Genomic DNA, 26,411 nt, shown 5'->3' with positions numbered 1-26,411 from the left:
CCTGAGGGGCTCATCTTCCAGCACTATATCAGACAGTGTTCTGCTGCTATTCATGAAGTTTTCACTGGCTAACTTTTTTCAGAAACAGACCACTAGGTCCGCTTTAGTCTGGAAGTTCAGCTGAAACTTGTCCGCCAAAGATGACCCTGCTGGTATTTGAGTATCAGTGACATAGATTCCAGAATCACAGCAACACACAAGCTCCCACAGTACTGACAGACATGTGGGGGTTTTAACAGATAGTTGGTGGCATTCAAAACATTCCCCAACTTTAGCATTCACTCTTCTCATTGTCATTTTTTATATTCCCCCCCCCCCTAATTTTATTCCACTGTGATTTTGCTCTCTTCTGTTCTCTAACTTGTTTCTTCCCCTAGCTGTTCCAAATCTGGTAGTAGTCCTGAACAAACTCTCATCCCTGCTTAGGATTCATGTGAAGTAAATTACATCATGAACTAATGAAAATGATAAAAGACAACATTAGTCTTAATTGCTTTGTGGATTCTTTTATACATTCTTTTAATTTGCCTATCTATGCCACATAAATGTTTTATGGGTTGATTAATGTTTTTATGAGTAGTTTAAAAGTATCTTAAATGCTCACCATCAGTGGGCAGGTTCCCTTTCAGATCATTGATTTCTTCCTCTGTGAGTTTCAATCCCTGGTTTCTCAAAATTAGGTCCAGGTTATTGACATCAACAGTCCCTCCTTGGTAAAACAAGAGGAATATGAGCAAAATCTGATGGATTCAAAGCTCTTAATTTCTGTATACTATGGTTATCATTTTCGGCATGAAGAGCAAGGCTCCAGAGTACAAAGGGGCAAGAATGGAGTTAAAAACAGAACCTCTTTCCCTAGTTGGATCTTGGTGATAGACTTACACAGCATACATTTTTAAAGGGGCCGAGTCACTGTTTAATAACTTATAGCAATGGGAAAAATAATTTAACACTTCTTACCAATAAGCGGCCTCATTTTTGTTTACTTTCCCAGATTAGCTGTCTCAGCTCCTAACTAAATTTCCTGAATAATTTTCCTTTAAATGAACACTCAAGGACGATCCAACCAAAAGAATTTAAAGGGAACCAGAGAGGTTAATCTGTAAATGACAACAACGTCAGAACAATAAAAAAGGGAATAAACAGTGAAGGTATACAACTTTCGAATGGAGAGGAAGGCAAAACAATACCAAGTAATAATAAAAAAAGAAAAAAACTTTTTTTTTAAGTAATAATAGACTGGTTCAAACCTAGGAAGACAAGGAATTTCAAGGTAACCACAAAGAAAGTAAACAAACCTACTCATCAAAATAAAGAAGAAAAACATAAAATTCCAATAAAAACAAAATCTACAAAAATGAAAGAAATGAAAAAGAAATCCACAAACAGAAGGAAATCAGGAGAGGAAAGCAAGAGAAACAAAGGAAACATTAGCACTACAAAACAACAGCAATAAACTCACACTTACCAATAATTACACTGAATGTAAATGGCTTAAACACAATCATAAGGAGACACAGAGTGACAGAATGGATAAAAAAAAACAGGATACACCAATATGCTGTCTAGAAGAGACACACCTTAGAAACAAAGATGTAAATCTATTAAAATCAAAGCATGGAAAAAAAATATATCAAGCAAATAACTACCAAAAAAGAGCAGAAGTGGCAATATGAATCTCAAAATCCACCATAAAAGACAAAGAAGGACACTATATAATGATTAAAGGGACAATTTGTCATGAAGACTTAACCATAATAAACATCTATGCATTAAATGACAGGGATCCAAAATACATTAAACAAACTCTAACTTCACTGAAAAGAGAAATTGACAGTTCCACAACAACAGTAGGAGATTTCAACACACCACTTTCAGTAAAAGACTCAACAAAGATACAGACCTAAAGAGCACAATCAGCCAACTCGATCTCATAGACGTATACAGAACACTCCACCTAACAGCTGCAAAGTACACATTCTTTTCCAACACACATGGAATGTTCTCCAGAATAGGCCACACCTTAGGCCACAGAGCAACCCTCAATAAAATCCAAAACACTGAGATAATACAAAGTATCTTCTCTGACCACAATGCCATGGAAACTAAATAACACCCTGCTTAAAAAGCACTGCTTAAAAAGCACTGGGTAACAGAAGAAATCAGAGATGGAATCAAAAAATTCCTAGAATCAAATGACAATAAAAACACATCATACCAAAACCTCTGGGACACAGCAAAGGCAGTCCTCAGGGGTCAATTTATAGCAATAGATGCACACATCAAAACAGAAAAAAAGGGACAAAGTCAAAACATTAGCCACAGAACTTGAACAAATAGAAAGAAAACAGCAAAAGAAGCCCACAGCCACAAGAAGAAAGGAAATTATAAAGATCAGAGCAGAAATAAATAAGAGAACAGAAAATAGAAAGAATCAACAAAACCAAAAGTTGGCTCTTTGAAAGGATCAACAAAATCGACAAACCACTGGCCAAATTGATGAAAGAAAAACAGGAGAGGATGCAAATAACCTAAATAAGAAGTGAAATGGGGACCATTACAACAGACCCAACTGAAATAAAAAGGATCATAATAGAGTATTATGAAAAACTATACTCCAACAAATTTGAAAATCTAGAGGAAATGGACAAATCTCTAGAAACACACTACCTACACAAACTAACACGAAACAATGTTGAAAATCTGAACAGACCCTTAACAAGAGAAGAGATTGAAAAGGTAAAAAAAAAAAACAAAAAACTCCCAACAAAAAAAAGCCCAGGCCCAGATGGCTTTACTGGAGAATTCTACCAAACATTCAGAGAACAGCTTACACCAGTACTACTCAAACTATTTCGGAACTTGGAAAAGGAAGCAATACTTCCAAATTCATTCTATGGAGCCAGCATAACCCTCATACCAAAACCAGGCAAAGACACCACAAAAAAAAAAAAAAAAAAAAAATCACAGACCAATATCTCTCATGAATATAGATGCAAAAATTCTCAACAAAATTCTAGCCAATAGAATTCAGCATCATATCAAAAATAATAATAATAATACACCATGACCAAGTAGAATTCATCCCAGGTATGCAAGGAAGGTTCAACATTAGAAAATCAATCAGTGTAATCCACCACATAAATAAAAAGAAAGAAAATAATCACATGATCATCTCAATTGATGCAGAAAGGCATTCGATAAAGTCCAACACCCATTTCTGATAAAAACTTTCAATAAAATAGGTGTAGAGGGTAATTTCTCAACATAATAAAGGGTATCTATGCAAAACCAATGGTCAACAACATTCTTAATGGAGAGACGCTGAAAACATTCCCCTTGAGAACAGGAACAAGACACGGATGCCCTTTATCACCACTCCTATTTAACATTGTGTTGGAAGTCCTAGCTAGAGCAATAAGGCAAGAAACAGAAATAAAGGGCATTCAAACTGGTAAGGAAGGAGTTAAACTCTCCCTATTTGCAGATGATATGATACTATACATAGAAAACCCAAAAGACTCCACGAGAAAACTACTGTAATAGAAAGATTCAGCAGAGTTGCAGGATACTAGATAAACTTCCAAAAATCAGTTGGACTCCTATATACCAATAAGGAAAACGATGAAAAGGAAATCAGGAAAACAATACCATTTATAGTAGTCCCTAAAAAAATAAAATACTTGTGAATAAATCTAACCAGGGATGTAAAAGCCCCATACAAAGAAAACTACAAAACACTTCTGCAAGAAACCAAAAGAGATCTACATAAATGGAAAAACATACCATATTCATGGATAGGTAGACTCAACATTGTGAAAATGACTATTCTACCCAAAGCTATTTACAAATACAATGCAATCCCGATTCAAATACCAACAACATTCTTTAAAAAGATGGAAAAACTTGCCATTAATTTTATATGGAAAGGGAAGACGCCCCAGATAAGTAAAGCAGTATTGAAGAAGACGAATAAAGTAGGAGGACTCGCACTACCTGACCTCAGACCCGACTATATATCTACAGTAGTCAAAACAGTCTGGTACCGGTACAGTGACAAATACATTGACCAATGGAACAGAATTGAGAACCTAGATATAAATCCATCCACCTACGGTCACCTGATCTCCAACAAGGGTCCAAAGTCCATCAAATGAGGAAAACACAGTCTTTTTAATAAACGGTGCTGGCAAAACTGGATGTCCATCCGCAAAAAAATGAAACAGGACCCATGTTTCGCACCATATACAAAAACTAATTCAAAATGGATCAAAGACCTAAATATAAAGCCAAAAACCATGAAGTTCATAGAAGAAAAAATAGGATCAATGCTAGAGGCCATAATACGTGGCATTAACAAAATGCAAACCACAACCAACAACACACAAGCTCCACATGATAAGCTAGACAACTGGGATCTTTTAAAAATTAAACATTTATGCTCATCAAAAGACTTCACCAAAAGAGTGAAAAGAGAACTTACAGACTAGGAAAAAAATTTTGGCTATTACAAGTTAGACAAAGGTCTAGCCTCTAAAATCTACAAGAAAATCCAACACCTCCACAACAAAAAGACAAATAATCCAATTAAAAAATGGGCAAAGGAAATGAACAGACACTTCACCAAAGAGGACATTCAAGCAGCCAACAGACACAGGAGGAAATGCTCACAATCTCTAGCCATTAGAGAAATGCAAATCGAAACCACAATGACATACCATCTCACCCCAGCATTACTGGTACCAATCAATAAAACAGGAAATAAATGTTGGAGAGGCTGCTGGTGGGAATGCAAAATGATACAACCATTTTGGAAAATGATATGGTGCTTCCTTAAAAAGCTAGAAATAGAAATACCATATGATCCAGCAATCCCACTCCTAGGAATATATCCTAGAGAAATAAGAGTTGTCACACGGATAGACATATGCACACCCATGTTCACTGCAACATTGTTGACAACAGCAAAAAGATGGAAACAACCTAGATGCCCTTCAACAGATGGATGGATAAACAAACTGTGGTACATACACACAATGGGGTATTACACAGCGCTAAAGAACAACAATGAATCTGTGAAGCATCTCATAACATGGATGCATCTGGAGGACATTATGCTGAGTGAAATACGTCAGTCACGAAAGGACAAATATTGTACGAGACCACTACTGTAAATACTCATGAAAAGGTTTACATACAAAAAGAAACAATCTTTGATGGTTACAAGGGAGGGGAGGGGTGGGGATGGAAAAACACTTAATAGACAATAGATGGGTGGAAATTTTGGTGCAGGGTAAGACAGTATACAATACTGGGAAAGCCAACACAATCTGTACAAGGCAAGGTCGTGGTAGCTCCATAGACACATCCAAACTCCCTAAGGGACCGAATTGCCGGGCTAAGGGTGTGGGGACCATGATCTCCAGGAACATCTAGCTCAATTGGCATAACATAGTTTATAAAGAATATGTTCTACATTGTACTTCAGTGAGTAGTGTCTGGGGTCTTAAAAGCCTGTGAGCAACCGTCTAGGATATTCCACTGGTCTTACCCCTTCGGGAGCAAGGAAAAATGAAGAAAAATAAAGATACGAGGGAAAGATTAGTCCAAAGGACTGATGGACCACATCTACCATGGCCTCACCAGACTGAGTCCAGTAAAATGAAAGGGTGCCCGGCTACCACCACTGACTGCTCTGACAGGGATCACAATAGAAGGTTCCAGACAGAGCTGGAGAAAAATGTAGAACAAAATTCTAACTCAAAAAGAAAGACCAGACTTGCTGGCTTGACAGAGACTGGAGAAACCCTGAGAGTAGGGCCCCCGGACACCCTTTCAGCTCAGTAATGAGGTCAATCCTGAGGTTCACCCTTCAGCCAAAGACTGAACAGACCCATGGAACAAAACAAGACTAAAGGGGCACAACGACGCTGGGGCAGGGGCTGGAAGGCAAGAGGGGACAGGAAAGCTTGTAATAGGGAATCCAGGGTTGAGAAGGGAGAGTGTTGATGTGTTGTGGGGTTGTTAACCAATGTCACAGAACAATGTGTGTACTAATTGTTTGATGAGAAACTAGTTTGTTCTGTAAACCTTCATCTAAAGTACAATAAAAAAACAAATAAATAAAATAATAATATTCCTTTAATTTCACTGTTCAGATGTAGACTCCATTTTTTTTTCTGCCAAATGTGAGAAATTTTCAAAAAATCTGATGTGAAGATACTTTGCTAACAGATCTATATAGAGAGATAAGAATGGTGTCAATATTTAACTAGGCTGGCAAGATTCACAATTTAATATTTAAGAAATAATACATGTGTCTCTCAGATTCATCTCGCTTTTCATTATACTTTTAACTTACCATGAAGAGGCTTCAAATCACCCAGTAATCTATTCTTGTAGACTTTTCCATTAGCTGCAAGAAACATAAATCAGGTCACACACAAATCATGTGCAGATCCACCAATGCAGCAAAAGTCATAATTTAAGGTAGAAAGGATTTGTAACTTTCTCTAGAAAATCTCTGACTTACGTTCAAAAAAAAAAAAAAAAAGATGTGGCCATTCAATGTAGCCCCCGTATTCAATTGTTGGTACATAAGAATGTTACTGCTGGCAGTCTACAATACATTCACACAAATCAGTTTTTATATTTCTTTTGTTGAATATTAACTAATGATTAATGGCCATTCGTGCCTCAGTCAAAACCTTTCTGAGAACAAATAAATCAAAATGGCTATTATTGCAAAGTAGAAACCTTGATCAAAAAATAGGGAATTTTCCAGTGTTCTAACCACAAAAGCTTTCTAAAAAGAACTTGACAGTTAAGACTGATTCACTACACCAGACTGAACCAATTTTCATCAGACAAGTGTAACTACGGAACCAATGACAAAAAGACTCTCGATTGGTAAAACTATTCCTTCAGTTAAGGGCATACCTAAAACCCAATCACTATCACTTCCTTACTGGATATCCCCTCACTGCTTTGAAAACTCTGAGCCTTTGTCACTTTGGGCTTGGACACTCCCTGTTTGCAAACAGCTTCTTGATCAAAAAGCCCTGTTAACTCTGACTCATTAATCAAAAATTTCCTTTTTACAATTTTCAATTCTCTAATTTCCTTTTTCTGTTCTTTCACACAATTCCCATTTTAACTTTTAGAATTCCCTCTCAGTGGAATCAAGGGTGACAAAAGATATTTCTTAACCTTGAGGCAAGGTTTGTGAATAAAGCAGCTAAATTCCAAATTTAAAAACATAATTCATAAAATAGTTTAAGGTAACAATCATTCATTTTCCTTAAAAATGGTTTATGACTGTAAACTTATGTAAATTTACATAAACGTATAAACTGGATCATATCATACACGGATGTGCTTTTTAAGTCTAATTTTTTCTTCATTTTTAAATTTCTCTTGAATCTCTTCTTCCTTTCTTCTCCCTTCTATTTCAGTCCCTAAGTCCCTAAGTAACTAATGTTAACAAAGCAGAGGGCATCTTTATACCAGGTATGTGTGTATGCAAGTCAGTGAGTGTGTGCTTGTGTGTGTATGATTATTTGGACTTGGGATAATTAATTTCAAATGATTTTAAAAGTATTTTTTATGCCACCAAATTGGAATATTATAGAAATTCTCACAAACATAACAAGAAATGTATGCTTCTTACAAGACCATATTGATATCTTAAATACTTACAATTAACTGGTAGATTTTTTACTAGCTTCACGAGTTCCTTATCTGTGAATGTTACCCCAATTTTTCCAAGAACATTTTCAACATCACTGACATCAACCTCCCCTCCTTCAACATAATCAAAATGGTGACAGATTAGTATATTGAGAAAGGTCTAATATCTCTAAAACAAACAAACAAACAAAATCTCAAACCCACTGCCATCAAGTCGATTCCGACTCACGGTGACCCTACAGGACAGAGTAGAACTGCCCATAGGGTTTCTAAGGAGCGGCTGGTGGATCTGAACTGCCAATTTTTTGGTGTGTAGTTGAACACTTAACCACTGTGCCACCAGGGCTCCAATATCTCTAAAGACATGAAAAATTATTGATGCCTATTATTCAGTTTCAGCTACAACATTTACATGAGCTTCTAGAAAAGTACACTGAGACCTGTTCAACATTATCAATGACTGCCATAGAAATATAACTTTTTTCTTTACTCCTAATACAATGATAGACATAACAATGTGGTTTAAAAGAACATAACAATGTGGTTTACACGATGTAAATTAGGATGTTGTAAGTAATGATTGAAATGTTTTCTCAAGATACTATCTCTCCCTTAGTCTCTTAATAATAACAGAATATCTTTATGAAAGTTTTGCTGTATCATTTGTTTTGCTAATTTAAATTACCTGGAAAATCAGGAACAGTGACTATTATTGGCAGATGTTTCAGAAACAAAAGAGTTTACTGCCAGAAGATTGCACTGAAATTTTAGTGCCAAAACGCAGATGCTGTAAATTACAATTTACATGCACATATTCATGAACAGAAAGGAAAATGGGAAGAATAAAAAATGCAATGAAGGAATGATGGGACTATATAATATAATAAAGACATTAGACTTATAGAAACTTCTAAATAACCTGTAATAGTTTCCACTGCTTCCATCAATATATTGAGATCAACTTTCCCATTAGCTGTAAGAAAAATCATAATTAGGATATGAACAACATTATAAAAAGATAAAGGATATAAATTAGAAAACATATTCCACTCACATTTTATTTGAACCAATCCAAAATTTATATGACATAGAGGTCATTCTATGGTACTAGAAAGTTCGCTCAAGAAAACTACTTTCTCTCACCCTTAGGTTAGTAGAAAAGTTAGAATGGACTAATAGTGTTGGTTTGAGCCTCTGTTAGTCCTTACTTCTGATACAAACACAAAGTCTTCCTAGCGCTTATGTTGAAAGAAACTCCAGTTTTTACCTTTATCTTTTCCTAATTCTTTTGTTGTTGTTATTTCAACTGCTAATATAGAATGGCTGGTGACATGTATAGATGTTTTCAATCTTTCGTTACCAAAATATCTATAAAGTTTGGGTAAATATTTCTACCTTTCTATCTTTTGGAAAAAGAAGCCATTAGTTAAAGCTAGAAAGCTATGAAAACACGGGAACTGTTCCGATATCAGGAAGGACTGATCAATCCCATAGGGCCAGCTACATAATTTACAGGGCCTAGTGTTTTTTTTTTTCTCTAGTGCAAAACAGGGCCCTGGCGGTACAACAGTTAAGATCTTGGCTGTCAACCAGAAGGTTGGCAGCTCTAATCCACCAGCCGCTCCTTGGAAACCCTATGAGGCAGTTTTACTCTGTCCTTTAGGGTTGCTATAGGTCATAATCGACTCGATGGCAGTGAGTAAATGCAAAATAAAAATGTGGGACCCCTTGTTCAAAAAGCTGGGAAAAAGTTTTCCTCTTCTTTCCAAGTCTCTCTGTCTCTCTTGACTTGTCGATGTGCATATGATGTTTTTTGTTTATTTGTTTAATCTGCTGTTTAATGTTGTGACCTCTTGGGATGGGCTACTAGTGAGATGAATACAGACTCCCAAAGGAGTCTGCTGGCCCCATCCCACGACTCAGTGTGCATGGGGCCCACCAGTCACAGGGTTGCCTCTCCTGCCTGCTGCCAGATCGACACATCTGAAAGTTGAGTGAGGCATCTCCTTTTCATATGTGCCCTTTGCCCCAACTCATGACAAATTAGTGACTCCCAAGAGTATTGCAGCTTTTATGCAGAGTTTTATACCTCCGGGCACCTGGATGGGTGTGAACAAGAGGCTTTACCCTGCTGAAGGCCTTGTGGCAATGCCAGTCCAGGCTGGAACAGATGCTGCCATAGCCTGCCATAAGATGCTGTCGGGTTTGTGAATTTCAACCATCCCCATACCTGTGCCCAGATCCCTGCTGGGGTGGAAGGCAGCAGCAGTTGCTAGGCAAGGGCTGTGAAAGGGAGGTCTGTGAGCCCGGGGAGCATGAAGAGGTTGAAGGAGAATGCTTCCTGCACAGTTGACAGGAGGCAGGAACACACCTGAGCCGATGCTCCAAGTCCTCAGTGCGTGCTCTATTTTCTCACCTTACTTCATTTACAAAACACTAACTCAAGGATTCAACTACAAATAATTTCAAGTGGCAACCACAGAGCATTAAGCCCCAAGCATGGAGCTCTCCTGAGCATTGGGTTGTGTGGAACTACACTCATAACGCACTGTGGAGCTGGCCCTAAACCCCACGGTCAAATCCAAAATAAACTAGAAAGAAGGCCCACAGTGCAATTCAAACTAATCGATTAGTTAAAGGCTCAAGAAGAGGGCTAACTGCACTAACTGTAACCCCTGTCCCTTAGGCATTCATAAAATTAAAAACGAAAACAAAATGGTCACAATGAAGTAAACAGGAAGTAAAACCCATTGCGACTGAGTCAATTCTGACTATTGGCAACCCTACAGGACAGAGCAGAACTGCCCTGTAAGGTTTCCACGGAGCGGCTGGCAAATTCAAACTGCTGACCTTTTTGGTTAGCAGCCGAGTTCTTAACCACTACGCCACCAGGGCTCCAAATAGGAAGTAAATGATAACAAAGTACAGGCATACCTTGTTTTATTGCCCGTTGCTTTATCGTGCTTCATAAATACTGCGTTTTTTACAAATAGAAGGTTTGTGGCAACCCTCTGTCGAGCAAGTCCATCTGTGCCATTTTTCCAACAGTATGTGCTCACTTTGTGTCTCTGTGTCACATTTTGGAAATTCTTGCAATATTTCAAACTTTTTCATTATTATTGCATCTGTTATGGTGATCTGTGATCAGTGATCTTTGATGTTACTATTGTAACTGTTTTGGGGTGCCACAAACCATGCCCATATAAGTTGGCAAGCTTAATGTTAATTGATAAATATTGTGTGTGTTCTGACTGCTCCACCAACCAGCCGTTTCTCTGTCTCCCTCTCCTCTGGGCTCCCTACTCCCTGAGACTCAACAATATAGAAATTAGGCCAATTAATAACCCTACAGTGGCCTCTAAACATTCAAGTGAAAGGAAGAGTCGCACCTCTCTCACTTTAAATCAAAAGCTAGAAACGAGTAAGCTTAGTGATGAAGGCATGTTGAAAGCTGAGATAGGCCGAAAGCTAGGCCTCTTGAGCCAAACAGTTAGCCAAGTTGTGAAGACAAAGGAAAGGTTCTTGAAGGAAATTAAAAGTGCTACTCTAGCGAACACACAAATGATAAGAAAGCAAAACAGCCTTATTGTCGTTGATACAGAGTTTTAGTGGTCTGGAGAGAAGATCAAGCCAGCCACAACATTCCCTGAAGCCAAAGCCTAATCCAAAGCAAGGCCTAACTCTTTTCAATTCTCTAAAGGCTGAGAGAGGCGAGGAAGCTGCAGAAGAAAAGTGTGAAGCCAATAGAGATTGGTTCATGAGGTTTAAGGAAAGCAGCCACCTCCGTAGCATAGAAGTGCAAAGTGAAGCAGCAAGTGCTGATGTCGAAGCTGCAGCAAGTTATTCAGAAGGTCTAGCTGAGATAATTGAGGAAGGGGCTCCACTGAACAGGAATTTTCGACGTAGATGGAACAGTCTTCTATTGGAAGCAGACGCCACCTAGGACCTCCATAGCCAGAGAGGAGAAGTCAACGCCTGGCTTCGAAGCTCCAAAGGGCAGGCTGACTCTCCTGTTAGGGGCTGATGCAGCTGGTGACTTAAGTTGAAGCCAGTGCTCATCTACCATTCTGAACATCCGGGAGCCCTTAAGGATTATGCTAAATCTACTCTGCCTGTGCTCTGTAAATGGAACAACAAAGCCTGGATGACAGCACATCTGTTTATGACAAGGTTTACTGAATATTTTAAGCCCATTGTTACCTACTCCTCAGAAAAAAAGATTCCTTTCAAAATAGTACTGCTCATTGACAATGCACCTGGTCAGCCAAGAGGTCTGGTGGAGACGTACGAGGAGATTCATGTTGTTTTGATGCCTGCTAACATAACATCTGTTCTGCAGCTCATGGACCAAGAAGTAATTTCAACTTTCAGGTCTTATTACTTAAGAAATACATTTTGTAAGGCCATAGCTGTCATAGATAGTGATTCCTCTGATGGATCTGGGCAAATTAAATTGAAAGCCTTCTGGAAAGGATTCATTATTCTTGGTACTATTAAGAACATTCGAGATTCATGGGAAGAGGTCAAAATATCAACATTAACAAGGAACTTGGAAGAAGTTGATTCCAACCCTCATGGATGACTTTGAGGGGTTCAAGACTTCAGTGGAGGAAGTAACTGCAGATGTGGTGGAAATAGCAAGAGAACTGGAATTAGAAGTGGAGCCTGAAGATGTGACTGAATTGCTGCAATCTCGTGATAAAACTTTAAAAGATGAGCTGCTTTTTATGGATGAGCAAAGAAAGTGGTTTCTTGAGATGGATTCTACTCCTGGTGAAGATGCTGTGAACACTGTTGAAATGACAACAAAGGATTTAGAATATTAACATAACTTAGTTGATAAGGCAGCAGCAGAGTTTGAGAGGGCTGACCCCAATTTTGAAAGAAGATTTACTGTGGGTAAAATGCTATCAAACAGCATCGCATGCTACAGAGAAATCTTTTGTGAAATGAGTCAATTCATGTGGCAAACTTCATTGTTGTCTTATTTTAAGAAATTGCCACAGCCATCCCAACCTTCAGCAACCACCACCCAGATCAGTCAGCAGCCATCAGCATCAAGGCATGATCCTCCATCAGCAAAAAGATTGACTTGATGAAAGCTCAGATGGTGGTTAGCATTTGTTAGCAATCACGTATTTTTTAGTTAAGGTATGTACTTTTTTTAGACATAATGCTATCGCACACTTAATAGACTACAGTATAGTATAAACATAACTTTTATATGCACTGGGAAACCAGAAAAAATTGGTATGACTCACTTTATTATGATATATACTTTATTGTGGTGATCTAGAACTAAACCTACAGTATCTTTAAGGTGTGCCTGTAAATAGAACAGACATCCAGTGACTAGGGCTGATGGACATGAGGCTGAATGAAATGGTAACAGAGAAGCTGAGATTGTCAAAGGTGTGAAGAAAAGCCTAAGGCTAAATTTGTACTTGGTATATGAGCCAGTAACAAATTAACAATAACAAATTAAGACTTGTCTAGATTGCAGCAGGTTACAGATGTGCCTCTAAAAATTAAGGCTTCTCAACTGGGAACAAAGCAATTTCCTGCAATGCAGTTTTTGGCTTGCTCTGTCCGAACTGGCGCTCCTTAGAAACTCTATGGGGCAGTTCTACTCTGTTCTATAGGGTCGCTATGAGTCGGAATCAACTCGACGGCAGTGGGTTTGGTTTTTGGGTTTTTTTTGGTATAAAAATCCACTGCCGTCGAGTCGATTCCGACTCATAGAGATCCTATAGGACAGAGTAGAACTGCCCCATAGAGTTTCCAAGGAGTGCCTGGGGGATCTGAACTGTCAACCTTTTGGCTAGTAGCCATAGCACTTAACTACTATGCCACCAGCGTTTCCCTATAGGAATATAGTTTCCTGAATAAAGATGACTGGGAAACAGTCCTCGTTGATTTCATTTAGTTGGATTTGGTTTGATTTAGTTCTAGTTGTTTGAGGCTTTGTAGAAGTGTGCTTCTTAGCTTAAAAGCAGAGGGCGAGTACATATTTTAGGCAACTGTTAGTGAATTTGCACACTAACGAATCAGGTATGGTACCTGCTCAAACACAGTTCTCAGTTTTTAACAGGAGAGTGATATAAAGGCTCCTATTTGTAATACAGTTCCTGGTACTACTCAGAATGCCATTCATACTCAAAACAGGGGATCGGACATTTCAGTGCGATTGCAGCCCAGTGAGGAAACAGGGAGTAATAAGAGATAGGCTAGACGCCAAGGACCAAATCCAGGAGATCCTTCTACATGCCATGCTTAGACTAAAGAGCTTGGATTTTCTGGGTAGACAACAGCAATCCATTGAATGAATTTAAGCAAGGAAATGATATACTGTATTTTTATACAAATAGTGCACACCACCTACATTTGTTTGCCAATCGTGCCCCCCATGAGGTATTTTCGTAAGTGCCGCTATGCCAGTTTTTTTTTTTTACATGTTGCTGTTAAAAAAAAAAACTAGCATAGTGCCCTTACAAAAATACTTTGTGTGTGTGTGGGAGGGCGTGGCTGGCAACAAAGGGAGAAGGTGCGCATTATTTGCGCAAAAATATGGTAGCTGTATTTACATTTTAGATAGAAGTTTCTGGTAGCTCTAGAAAAGATGGATTTAAAAGGAGATAAAATTTTTTTTTTTTTTAACGTGTAGAGAACTGATTTGGCAATTAATAGGATACAGGCAGAGAGGGAAAGTGAGACATGAAGGATGATAATAAACATTCTCCTTCGTGTGAATGGAAAATAATGGTGACATCTACTCAGAGAGAAACCAAATTATGACAGGAAATTATGAAATCAGTTTTAAACATAGTGAATGTGAGAATGTATAACAGGAGTTTTGGATATATTAACCTTATAATCATGAAAGAACCCTAACCTATAGATCTGAAGTTTTCAGCATAGAGATAATAACAGAAAACATGAGACTAGATAATATTTCTCTGGGAAATGTGTAAAAATGAAATGAGTAGTGGACATCTCAGAATTACATTGGTGAGGAATAACTATTTAGTGAGGACATTGCCAATGTGGAGCCTCCTTCGCTGTTTACTCTAATTCCCAAAACTTTTATTCTGCTCTGTGTCCATTTCATAATTTGAGAGTGATGCCTACTTCCTTAGCAATGAAAAGAACACAGAGGGGAAGAAGTAAGTGACTATGAATTTCTGAAACAAAGAGACATGCTCTATTCTTACAACTGAACTATCATACTTTGGCAAAGTCCACCAATACTCCTATTTTTCTCATAATGCAGACTTGTAGATGGAAGTGGCTGCCCAGTCAGAATACATTTCCCAGCCTCCTCCACCCCTTGCGTTTAGGTACAGCCATGTGACTAGCTCTCAAAAAGGAATGGTTGTGAAGATGATGTGTGTCACATTATCTTCCTACTTTATGCTCTCTTCTCCATGTTATCAGTTGTATACAAGCAATGAAAACCCTAGAGGAACCTCCAAGGTGGAAAAACCTGGGTCCCTGTATCGCTTAACGAAGAAGAGTCACTGCCCACCAACCAAACATACCCTCTCGCTCCTTGAGCTTTGATGGGAAAGAGAAATAAACTATTTTATTTAGTCATTATATATTTTGGGGGTTATTTTTTAAATAGAAGTTTAGATCATTCTAAATAATACATGCTCTGTTTAAACAAAATATCACAAGTTACTAATTGGCATTTTCTGAAACAAGTCCACCAATACAAATTTTTAAGACACGTTGTCATCTGTAATGCTCACCATTAAGTGGTAGTTTTTTGGTCAGACTTTCACGTTCCTTTTCTGTAAGTTCAACCCCCAGGTTTTCCAGAACAGAGGCTAGGTTATTGCCTTTAACCATTCCTCCTTAGGAAAGAAACAGGAAAGAATGACGAGAAAAAAATTTTTCAGAATATTAATACATTCATGCATAAATATTATCTTATATGCATTTTAGGATGATAAAAAAATAAAGATAAATGTACCACTTATTTGTATTAGTGAATAGGCATATCAGGAAGGTAGCTCAGCTACCCATCTTAAATGATGTCCAGAACAACTCAGATAAAAATGTTTTAAAATTGAAGCATGACTTAGAGGGCTGTGATTGCGTGTTAAAGATTATTATCTTCAATATCAAGTAATAATCATCTGTCCAAACAGAGGGCCAAACATATAGAAGAGGTAGATAGTGTTCTCATGGGGTACATATAGGACCAAAACCAAATCCGTTGCCATCGAGTCAATTCCAACTCATAGCGACCCTATAGGACAGAGTAGAACTGCCCCATAGAGTTTCCAAGGAGCACCTGGCAGATTTGAACTGCCGACCTTTAGGTTAGCAGCTGTAGCACTTAACCACTACGCCACCAGGGTTTCCATATATAGGACAGATGGGAAGAATACCATGCAAGTCTGGCCCAAAAATAGTCAAAGGGAACCGTTGAGAATGATAGTTTAAGCTTAATACCAACAATGTTCTACTTAATTGCTACATCTAAGAAAGTGGATTAAAGATTACAACAAACGGCTCTAAGAGGGAAGAGTATTATAAACAACACATGTTGCTGACTGCCATTATTTGAAAGACCTGGAATGTCAGGAAGCACTCTGCCACCTGCAGGTGACTCCTTTCAAATATTAAGCAACAAAGCCTGTAACCTTTCCTCTTCCCTCACTACTTAACATCTCTTGTATTGTTCAAAGGGCTGATAGGAAGAGAAAGAAGCAGAAAAACAGATTAGCCACAGCCCATTTCCCCCCTACATTAAAAAAAAAAAATTAATTGGCCTTCAGAATAGAACATATTTTAGAAAACAAAGAACCTTGATTCATGGAATAAAATTATGTCCTGTGTATAATAAGCTGCTTTGGGGAAAATTCCTAGAAAAACTGGTTAATATTCTCTACATTATTTGCCATATGTAGTAAGATTCCAAATTATCCTTTGGGGGTGTCTTTTAGAAATATTCAAGGGAGTGTTGACTCCTTGCAAAGACATAGGTGATTTTATTAAAGTTCATATAATGAATGCAATGAAATTAGGAGTTTAAATATAAGAACATAGACATGAAACAAAATCTAGTGATACAAATGCATATGTAGATAATTTTTAGCAGACTTTTATGCTAATCAGGTTTGTTACATACCTTTGATAGACTTCACACCATTCAACAATCTATTTTGATATACTTTTCCTGCATCTATGAGAAAAGGCACAATTTATATCAGAAGGAAAAGAATGTGGACAGTCACAAATTATTGAGCAACTGAGTGTAATTCCAGATATAGAGTTTCTCATGGTTTCCCTGGGAAATCTGTCCAGCTTTCCCGTCAAATAAAAATCATTTAAAGAAAAGACAGCCTTAGTGACAAAAATCTATACAGGAATCGGCAACTCAGAAAACTGCAAGAGCGATTCTAGTATGCAAAGACAATCACTATCTCTTTGTGTCCCTTGTCCTGTTATGCAGAGACAATCACTGTCCCTTTGAGTTCCTTCTCCATCTGACTTCTCCCTTGCCTTCCTTTTACTGGTCTCTCACTCCTCTCTGTTTCCTTCCTTTCCCTTCATATCATTTAAACCTCTCAGCAGCCTGAATGGGTAAGATGATCACATTTGCATCAGCTCTGATGGCAAGATTTATGGCTGAAGATTTATGGCTTGGTGACCGCCCCCCTTCCCCAGATTAAATGTGACAGTGAATTACTTTTCCCTAGTCATTTTCAGCACTTCTTACCAGAAAAAAATTAAAGCAACAACACTTTAGAATTGCTCACAACAACTCTAAAGACCAAGCCCCCTGGCAGGTCACAGTGGTACTTATATGGCTTACCATCGATTGGCAGTGTTTCTAGCAGCTTCACAAGATCTTTTTCTGTGAGCTCAATCCCCATGTTTCCCAGAACTTTCAGCAGATTACTGGCATCAACCTTTTTTCCTTTCAAAAGATAGGAATGTTAGCGCTTGACAGTTATTGGACCCATGTAATAATTCCAAATAATCAAAAATTCATCGCCTGTGCTTTATCATCTTCTGCCTGAAGTCGTGAACAGGTAGAATGAGACACATACACAGAGTTATGGGGGAACCACAAACAGGTCTTTGTCCCTCGATTTCATAAAAGGGAGACTCTTTTAGTGATGGATTTAATACAGCAGAGTAATAATTTTGTTTTCAAGGCTGACCAGCAAATTAGCATTATATAGTTGTTTGGGAGGAGGGATTTTAAATTATATGGGTTTTTTTCCTTCACAGTGGTACTAATATTGGTCAGTATTAAAATTTTAACTTGCTATTTACTATGTCTATCAAAATATGGTGGTATCTGAATATTAGTGAAATAAATCATATTATCAATTTATTAAAAATATTTCCACATTTTTCATTCAGAATTTTAATTGTATATTTTGTATTCGTATATTTAAAATTTAATTGTGTAAGGTAAACCACAGCATAGGACTTTGAAAGCAAGTATTTGATGAAAAAGTAGTAAAATAATGAAATATAACAGTCTGGTTAAATTGAAAAATATTTTAAAAATTAATACAATTTTATAGTAATTTGCCACTCACCAGTAAAAGCTTTCATTCCATCTATCAACTTTTTCATTTCAACTTTCCCATGAACTATTAAGAAAAACATATAAATCAAATACAGATATGACAATGATATTCATTAAATATATGAAATGAAAAAAGAAATTAAGCAAAATTTATATGCTCAAAAATATTATCCTACATTCATTCCTTTCATGAGCCAGAAGCACTAGATGATGCCTACTACCGCTTTGACTCATTGTGTACACGAAATGACACCTCGGCAGTTCAGGGTGAGATACAAAATTAAGTCATCTTTTCCATGGGGCCTGCTTTATTAGTTCCTATGCCTTGGAACAATCTCTACTCTCTACATCTAGCACAAGGATCAGGACCTACAATTTGATGTACTACATATTAATGTTTCTACTTGGATTTTAGAAATTATATCCTTATGTAATGATCGATAGCAGTTCCTGACTTTTTCCTGACACAGAGATTCTTGCTGTTTGTTTTACATAAGGAATTAATAATCACACCAGTGATTGCCAGTGATAATTTAAAAGCAAAAGTACTATATATATTCTATATATGTACTTGTAAATCAATTTTAAAAAGACATTAACATGGAAGTGTACTACAAAGATAGAATTAACTCAGGCATTGAGGATATCCTTGGATTTCAGATTTACTTTCCTTTATTGAAAGAACACAACTAAATAATTTCATTTGCACAATCTATTCTTGATTTTTGCCTATTGTACACAACAAATATTTAAATAGAAGTCTTATGTTGTTGAGGAATTCTTATATTTGGAACACATGAAATTATCGAAAAAGTTACCAATAATTTTTAACAGTTTTTACTGAGCATGTGTTAAGTAGAGGAGTTGCCAGAAAAAAAGTATCAATTGTCTATACTGTTATTAAATCTAGGCTGAGGAGAATTTCTGTTTCTCATTTTTCTCTTGAATCTAAAATGACAGAGCAGGCTACTGTTATTATTTTAAAGAGATTTATGACATATAAATTCACATACCATACAATTCACCCATTTAATGGGTACAGTTGCATGTTGTACTAGCACCACAATCCAATTTTAGAACATTTTCATCACTCCAAAAAGAAACTTCATACCCATTAGCTTGAAGTCACCTCCCCTTTGCCCCACCTACCACCCTTGGTAATCACCAATCTCCTTTCTTTCTCTATAGATTTACGGAGTCTAGAGATTTCACATAAATGAAATTATACAATATATGGCCTTGTGTGACAGGCTTCTTTCACTTAGTCTGTTCTTATCGGTCCGCTGCATTTCAGTCCTAATTCCCCTTTAACTGTATTTCAGAGTTTGTTTCTAGCTCTTTAAGGGAGAGGCTTGAGAATACAGCCCTCGGTTCTTGGAGTCTGGCTTCAGAATTGGGATGTTACAATGCTTTATAACCCAAGGTAACATTCCATACATTATAGCCTGGATGCTTGATGGCCCTGGGCTCTGAGACAGTGAGTGAGCACTGTCATGTGGCTACAAATGTGACCTCATGTTAGTCATCTCCCACCTCTGACACTGCTCTTTTTTTTCCCTATTCCTCCCTCCCTGTATCCTCCCTTCAGGAGCCCTGGTGGCACAGTGATTAAGCGCTCGGCTGCTAACCAAAAGCTTGGCAGTTTGAACCCACTAGCCTCTCTGTGGGAGAAAGATGCGGCAGTCTGCTTCCCTAAAGATTAAAAAAAAAAAAAAAAAATCCTTGGAAATCTTATGGGGCAGTTCTACTCTGTCCTGTAGGGCAGCTGTGAGTTGGAATCAACTCAATGGCAGTGGGTTTGATTTGTTTTGGCTTAACTTCCCTCCACATCGTTTTTCATGCTACTCTGCCCCCATTTACTTGTCTTTCCCCCATACTTCTTATACTCCAGAAATGGTCCTGCCACCTTTTCAGCACTCCTTTGGATCCAAAATTAGGGGAGTTGCTGACATATGCTACTAAAAAGACCAAGACAGAATATTACCTTATTTTCTTTCTGCATTCATTTCTAAGTTTTTATAAATGGCTCTTTAATACCAAATAAACTTTTCCAGAGGTTGATTACACAGAAGCTCACATTCTCAGGTTGTCCTGAGCAGCTCAAAGATTTAAATGCTCACCGTCCACAGGCAGGTTCTTTATCAAATCTTTACTCTCCATTCCTGTGAGTTTCATTCCCATGTTTTCTAAAACACTGTCCAGTTTAGTGACATCAACAATCCCTCCTTGGGAAAAAGAGAGGAATATCAGCAAAACAGGGAAATTCCTGTCTTAAATATAGTGTTGATAACTCCCATGGCATGTTTTCCATGCATATGTGAAATGGTTTTACATAATTTTAACATTTATGTAAATCACAATATCATAATGTGAGTTTCTTTTTGCTACTTACATTTTTCATTCAACATTTTTCTTTTTAATAATTGTCCACGTTGAAACATGCAGCTCAACTTCATTCATTTGAACTATTATTTACCATTCTGTTATAGTGTTAGGTCACCATGAATCCATCCAGACTCACATAGATGAACATTTAGGTTATTTCTAATTTTTTGCCATTCCAAACAACATTGAAAGGTACATTCTTGTATATGTTTAGTTGTGGGCAAGAGTGAGAGTCCCGGGTGTACACTCTAGAGTGGAACTGCTGGAGTTGAATATGCACATCTTAACTTCTTGAGAGTTTGCCTAATTGCTTCTGAAAGTGTTGAATCAATTTATTTCCCAACCAGCAGGGAATGACAATTTCCATTTCTCTATATCCTTGCCAGCAGTTGATATTGTTTGACTTTTATAATTTTTGTGAATCTTTTATGTGTGATGTGGTCTTTTATCTAGAAAGGCATATGCCCAAGAAAGACCTGAGAGGGCTGCAGTTACTCACCTCTGGCTGAACTTGAGGCCCTGTGCAACAAGGAAGAGAGAGCTAAGGCATATTATATGCTGTCTGAGTGTTAAAGGCATGCCCTAACATACACAGAGAGTCCTCAATGAATGTGGAACATATAGGCACAGGAATTCAACAAAATATCTGACCAATCAGCTGACCACCAACCTAACTGCGCAGAAACAGTCATTGGAAATCCTACTGAGCACAATTCTACTCTAAAATACATGGAGTCACCATGAGTCAGCATCAGCTTTACGGCAATTTTTTTTTTTTATGTTCAATTGTGTGCTTGAAAATAATACACATTTTGTAGTTACTGGGTACAGGCTGTATGTGAGTACATTAGTTCAAGGTTGTTAATCATCCTGTTCAAATCTTCTTTATCTTTACTGATTTTTGACTGGTTGTTCTAGCAGTCACTGAGAAAGTTACATTAAAATCACCAACTGTGATTACATTTGTCTATTCCCCTTGAACTTCAGTAATTTTCACGTTGTGTTATTAGATGCATAGAATTTTAAAATGTTAATATCATATTCAGGATTTAAAACATTCATTTATGTTCATTTCTTTACTCAGACTTCCTTCTCAGAACTTCTTTTGGAGGGGAGTATTTTTTCTTCATAAGGTATATCCTTTTAAAAATTCCCTAAAGTGAGTATCTGTTGATTGTAAACACACTGAATATTTTTTGTCTTAAATTTCTTACTTTACTTTGTTTATCCTCATTTATAAAATATGATTTCAGTAACATGTTGAAAGCTGTTTTTAATTGGAATTTTTAAGACATTATTCCAATATATTTTAACACTATTATTGTGGTACTATGTCCAGGATCAGCCTGTTATTTGTAGATACTCAGAATTGATCTGGTTGGTCTTAAGCTCTCTCTGTTATGGTGTTCCTTGGTTTCCCTATGATATATCTGAGCATAGATTTCTTGTTGATTATCCTTTTTGGAATCCATTAAGCTTCCTGTATTTTAGGTTTCATGTCTTTTAACAATAATGAAAAATTATCAACTATTATGTCTTTAGGTTGGTATTTTCCTTTAGTCTCTCTGTTAACTCTTCATGCTATCATTAGATAAGTTTTTAGCTCTCACCCTAATCCTCATGTCTCCTAACCCCTCTTTTTTAAATATTCCATCTTTGTCTCTCTATGCTGCAATCTTAGTAATTTTTTAAGAGCTGTATTCCTCTTCGGCTTTGTCTACTCTGCTATTTAAATAATTCACTGTGTTTTTAAATTTCCTGGTTAAACTTTTTATTTCTAGAAATCCTACTTGGGCCCTTTTCAAGTCCACGTTTTATTTTAAAATTATTTCTGTCCTTCTTTTATGCATTTAATCATTTAGTGCATATGTATTTAAAGCATACTTATTTTATAGTCTATGCATAATATTGTCTATAGTACAATATATAATATTTTTATCATATGATGAGATTGGAGGTTGACTGTTTCATTGTGTATTGTGCCTACTGACATTCACTAAAGATGAATTTTTCATATTTTTTATTTCAAGCTCATTTTAAGAAGAGTTTTATAGAAAAAATCTAGTGGACCATGATATGAGGGTGAGTTCTTTGCACACTAGAGTTATGACAATGCTGGTACTGTTTGCTAATTTTTTGACTTGTGGGTTTATGGGTCATGCAAGAGGTTTAAATATGTCTGAGAACCCATGTGGATATAGGCTCATAGTCATGAATTTTCAAAGAAGACTTATCCTCCATGGACTCAGAATCCAAGACTATATAGATAATGTTCCTTTTCATCTACCTGTGCTGATAAGGTACTTTTCTAGTTTACCGTTTCACTAAGGGTGAAGCCATTCAAGGGTCCTACCTTCATGTTGGTTTTCACTTAAATCTTAAAGAATGGTACAGGAGATTATTTGGTAAAATATATGCAAAAATGATCTTGGGAAAAAAATTAATATGGTTTTAGACATAAACATACATGTGATGGTGGCAGAATTCTAAATTTAGAAAATGGAAAACAGACATTTCAGATTCATCTGCTTTTTTATTGTATTTCTCACTCACCTTTAAGGGCTTTCACACCATCCATCAATCTATTCCAATACACCTTTCCATCATCTGTAATAAAGATACAAATCAGGCCACAGCAATGAGAGATGAAGTAAGGCAATACCAAAACAAATTTCAGAAAGACAAACATCACAATTAATCCAGAAAAGGTTTCACTTATTTTCAAATAACAAAAGAAAAAAATGAAGTGGAGAATGTTCTCAGTGTGGCTCCTTGGCCCTTAGGGGAATTATTACTGCCATTCTACCATGCTGAAACACATGCCTCTCACTCCTGTCTTTAATTTCTCCATTTTCCCCTTTGGTGTGGGAGTACTATCCTTATCTCCTTGCTTAGTCTTGAGGATGCTGTCTCACTGAAATAAAAGAATAGGCAATTCTCTGTCCTGATAGGTCAGTGACTGAAGGGGCAGATGATTCTATAATGGAAATGACACAGATTACCTCTTAAGGTAAAACTGCATAATTCCTTCTAAAGTCCTCTTTAAAAAAAGTCAACTGGAGATGGTTATGTAAGTTCTCAATAAATACACATAACTCTAAGTTCCTTAAAGGCTACATTGGTATTTTAAATGCTCACCATCAACTGGCAGATTTTTCTCTAGTTCCAAGCATTCCTTATCTGTGAGTTCTATCCCAATTTTTTCCAGAATATTTTCCATATCACTGACATTAACTTCTCCTCCTTCAAAAGAAAGAAATGTAAGTAGATGAAAATTCTGAATGACTAAAAAACCTCCAAAGTATGAAAAACAACAACAAAATCATGTGTCTGTTCAGCAGCAGCATGAGACTTCTGTATTATCACTCATTACAAAAAGAGAGTTGTTCCCTTAACCCTAAAAATGCAGCATCTATAATTCTGGGGTATGGCAACACAAACCAAGATATAAGTAGTTTTTTGAAATTTCCAAGTTGTTTAAGATATCACTGGTAGCTGATCCAAATTCAGTGTCTCTGTCTCTCTTAATTATGAGTGCTGTATCTTTAGTTTTACTTTTTTACCTAATACGTTAATGCAGTATGACACGCATTTGTTTTTGGGAACATTTAATTCTATTATAGAGGATAGGTAGGTACATTAGTTCAAGTTTGTAATGTGTAAAATATACACTATTAAAGGTGTGTTCAGTATGGATGAGTAGTTAAGTTAGAAAGAGATAACAAATATTCAGGAGGCACTGCATGTGCACGAGAGACTTGATCACCAAATATTCCTTACAGAATAAATACATAAAAGGTTCTAAATTTTTATGATATAGTAAATATCATTGAAGGCAGCTGGGTGGTACAAATGGTTAAGCAGTCAACTACTAGCTGAAAGGTTGACGGTTCAATACCATCCAAAGTCACCTAAGAAGACAGGCCTGGTGATCTGCTTCCAAAAGGTCGCAGCCTTGAAAACTCTATGGAGCAGTTCTACTCTCCACACATGGGGTTGCCATGAGTCAGAATTGACTAGATGGCAACTAACACCAACAACAAATTTCACTGAGGCACTTGAGGCACTAAAAATTAAGTAAAAAACTTATTGTCATCAAGTTGATTCCGACTCATAGTTACCCTACAGGACAGAGTAGAACTGCCTATAGGGTTTCCAAGGCTGTAAATCTTTACAGAAGCAGATTGCCATATCTTTCTCTGCTGGAGAAGCTGATGGACTCAAAATGCCCATCTTTCATTCAGCAGCCAAGTGCTTTAGCAGTGCGCCACCAGGGCTCCTTCAGCAAATATTCATGAGTCTTTAATTTGGCCATCCATTGGTGACACCTATTCTGGTTTTATGAATCCTCTGCCCAAGAAACGCAAAACCTAAGGCTCTTCAACAGTCTTATATTGGCAAGCTACAACTATTAGCCAGGTGTACTTGTCCCTGTGACTCTCTGAAAGAGCAAGTTTAGGTCATCGGTAAGAGCACCTTTCATCTGTGGGCCCCCTTGCTTGAACCTCAGTTCTGATTCTTGCAACCACATCATCAGCAAGGATGGCTGATGCAGCTGAGATACACAGAGCATGTGATCATTATGTACCGCAGATTCAGAATTGCGGTCCTTCCACACACTTGCACCCTAGAGTAAATTTGTTAACTCATCCCATATTTTCTCTCTTGCTCCTTGCTATGTGTTTAAAATGACTTAATAAACTGTGCGTTTCCAATGTTTTAACTTGATCTGTGAGCCTTTCTTTTCTGTGAACTCCGGGCTAAGTTGCCTGGTAGTATACTTGAAGGCTACCACTGTCAGAAGGCAATTTCCCTTCATGATACCCAGATTATCATTAATTTGAATATATGCATACTAAAGTACTGTTTTGGAATATACCGCAGTGAAAAAAAAATTTTCTATTAAGATATTACACTAAATCTAAATTTGGAATGTCCATATATCATTCAAATAAGGACTCATAAGAGTAAAAGAGGGTGTTAAAATAATTTTAATTAATCTACAACAAGGGTAAACCATAACTGTCTAGAGAAAACTAGGATGTAAAGTCACTGTATCTAAAGTCAAACTCTAGGCTAGGAACCAGAGAATTTTTTTCTGTAAAAACCAGATAGTAAATATTTTAAGCCTTATAGAACATGTGGTCCCTGTCACAACTCCTGAGCTCTGCTGTTGTAGTATTAAAGCAGCCAAAAACAACACATAAATGAAATGACATTGCTGTGTTCCAATAAAACTATTTATAAAAATAGGCAGTGGATTTTTTCACTCAAGGGCAAATGCCAATCCCTATTCTAGTCAATTACGTAAAAATAGTTTCTCAATAAAATAGTAACGTGGCAGAATAAAAAGAAGGTGAAGTGATAGTTGGAAAAGAGCATTAAAATATAATTTAGTTTAAGAATTACCTGTAACAGCTGTCACTGCATCCATCAATTTATTGAGCTCAACCATCCCATTAGCTACAAGAAAAGCCAAAATAAGGTAACAATATCAAAGACTTACATATAAAACAAAAAAGATGGTAAATTGGAAAATTATAGACCAATAAAATTCCATCAGTTTCACTTTTTTATCTGAGTCAACTATAAGAATATAAACCCTGGACATTCACTTTAACTCCACATTAGCAAAGTAAGTCTTTGTTCCTCAGAAAAATGAAATCTTGAATGTACCTCTTGAATTTGTAGGAATCGTTTCTACCTTATAAGCATGGTAAAAACTCTCGGTGATGCTCATTTGGCTACCAGCTTCGCAGCTCTCGTCCAGCATTTGTTGGAC

At 37.0% G+C, this 26,411-nt stretch overlaps 1 protein-coding gene across 1 annotated transcript in view; it reads right to left on the bottom strand.

Annotated features, from left to right (window-relative positions):
• Nucleotides 1–26,411, bottom strand: part of EFCAB3 (EF-hand calcium binding domain 3) — a 573,675-nt gene that overhangs the window by 286,561 nt on the left and 260,703 nt on the right. Inside the window, exons 59-70 of the mRNA XM_049861611.1 lie at nt 26,039–26,092; nt 23,768–23,872; nt 23,183–23,236; nt 20,365–20,469; nt 18,255–18,308; nt 17,516–17,620; nt 16,829–16,882; nt 15,441–15,545; nt 8,609–8,662; nt 7,699–7,803; nt 6,362–6,415; nt 605–709 (exon numbers count right to left, since the gene is read on the bottom strand). Of these exons, the coding sequence (XP_049717568.1) occupies nt 605–709; nt 6,362–6,415; nt 7,699–7,803; nt 8,609–8,662; nt 15,441–15,545; nt 16,829–16,882; nt 17,516–17,620; nt 18,255–18,308; nt 20,365–20,469; nt 23,183–23,236; nt 23,768–23,872; nt 26,039–26,092 (954 nt within the window). The remainder of the gene's footprint in view (nt 1–604; nt 710–6,361; nt 6,416–7,698; nt 7,804–8,608; nt 8,663–15,440; nt 15,546–16,828; nt 16,883–17,515; nt 17,621–18,254; nt 18,309–20,364; nt 20,470–23,182; nt 23,237–23,767; nt 23,873–26,038; nt 26,093–26,411) is intronic.

The sequence above is a fragment of the Elephas maximus genome, chromosome 19, assembly GCF_024166365.1.
Source record: "Elephas maximus indicus isolate mEleMax1 chromosome 19, mEleMax1 primary haplotype, whole genome shotgun sequence".
NCBI lineage: Eukaryota > Metazoa > Chordata > Mammalia > Proboscidea > Elephantidae > Elephas > Elephas maximus.
Note: the sequence above shows the minus strand (reverse complement) of the source record. Positions and strands in the feature narration are given on the sequence as shown.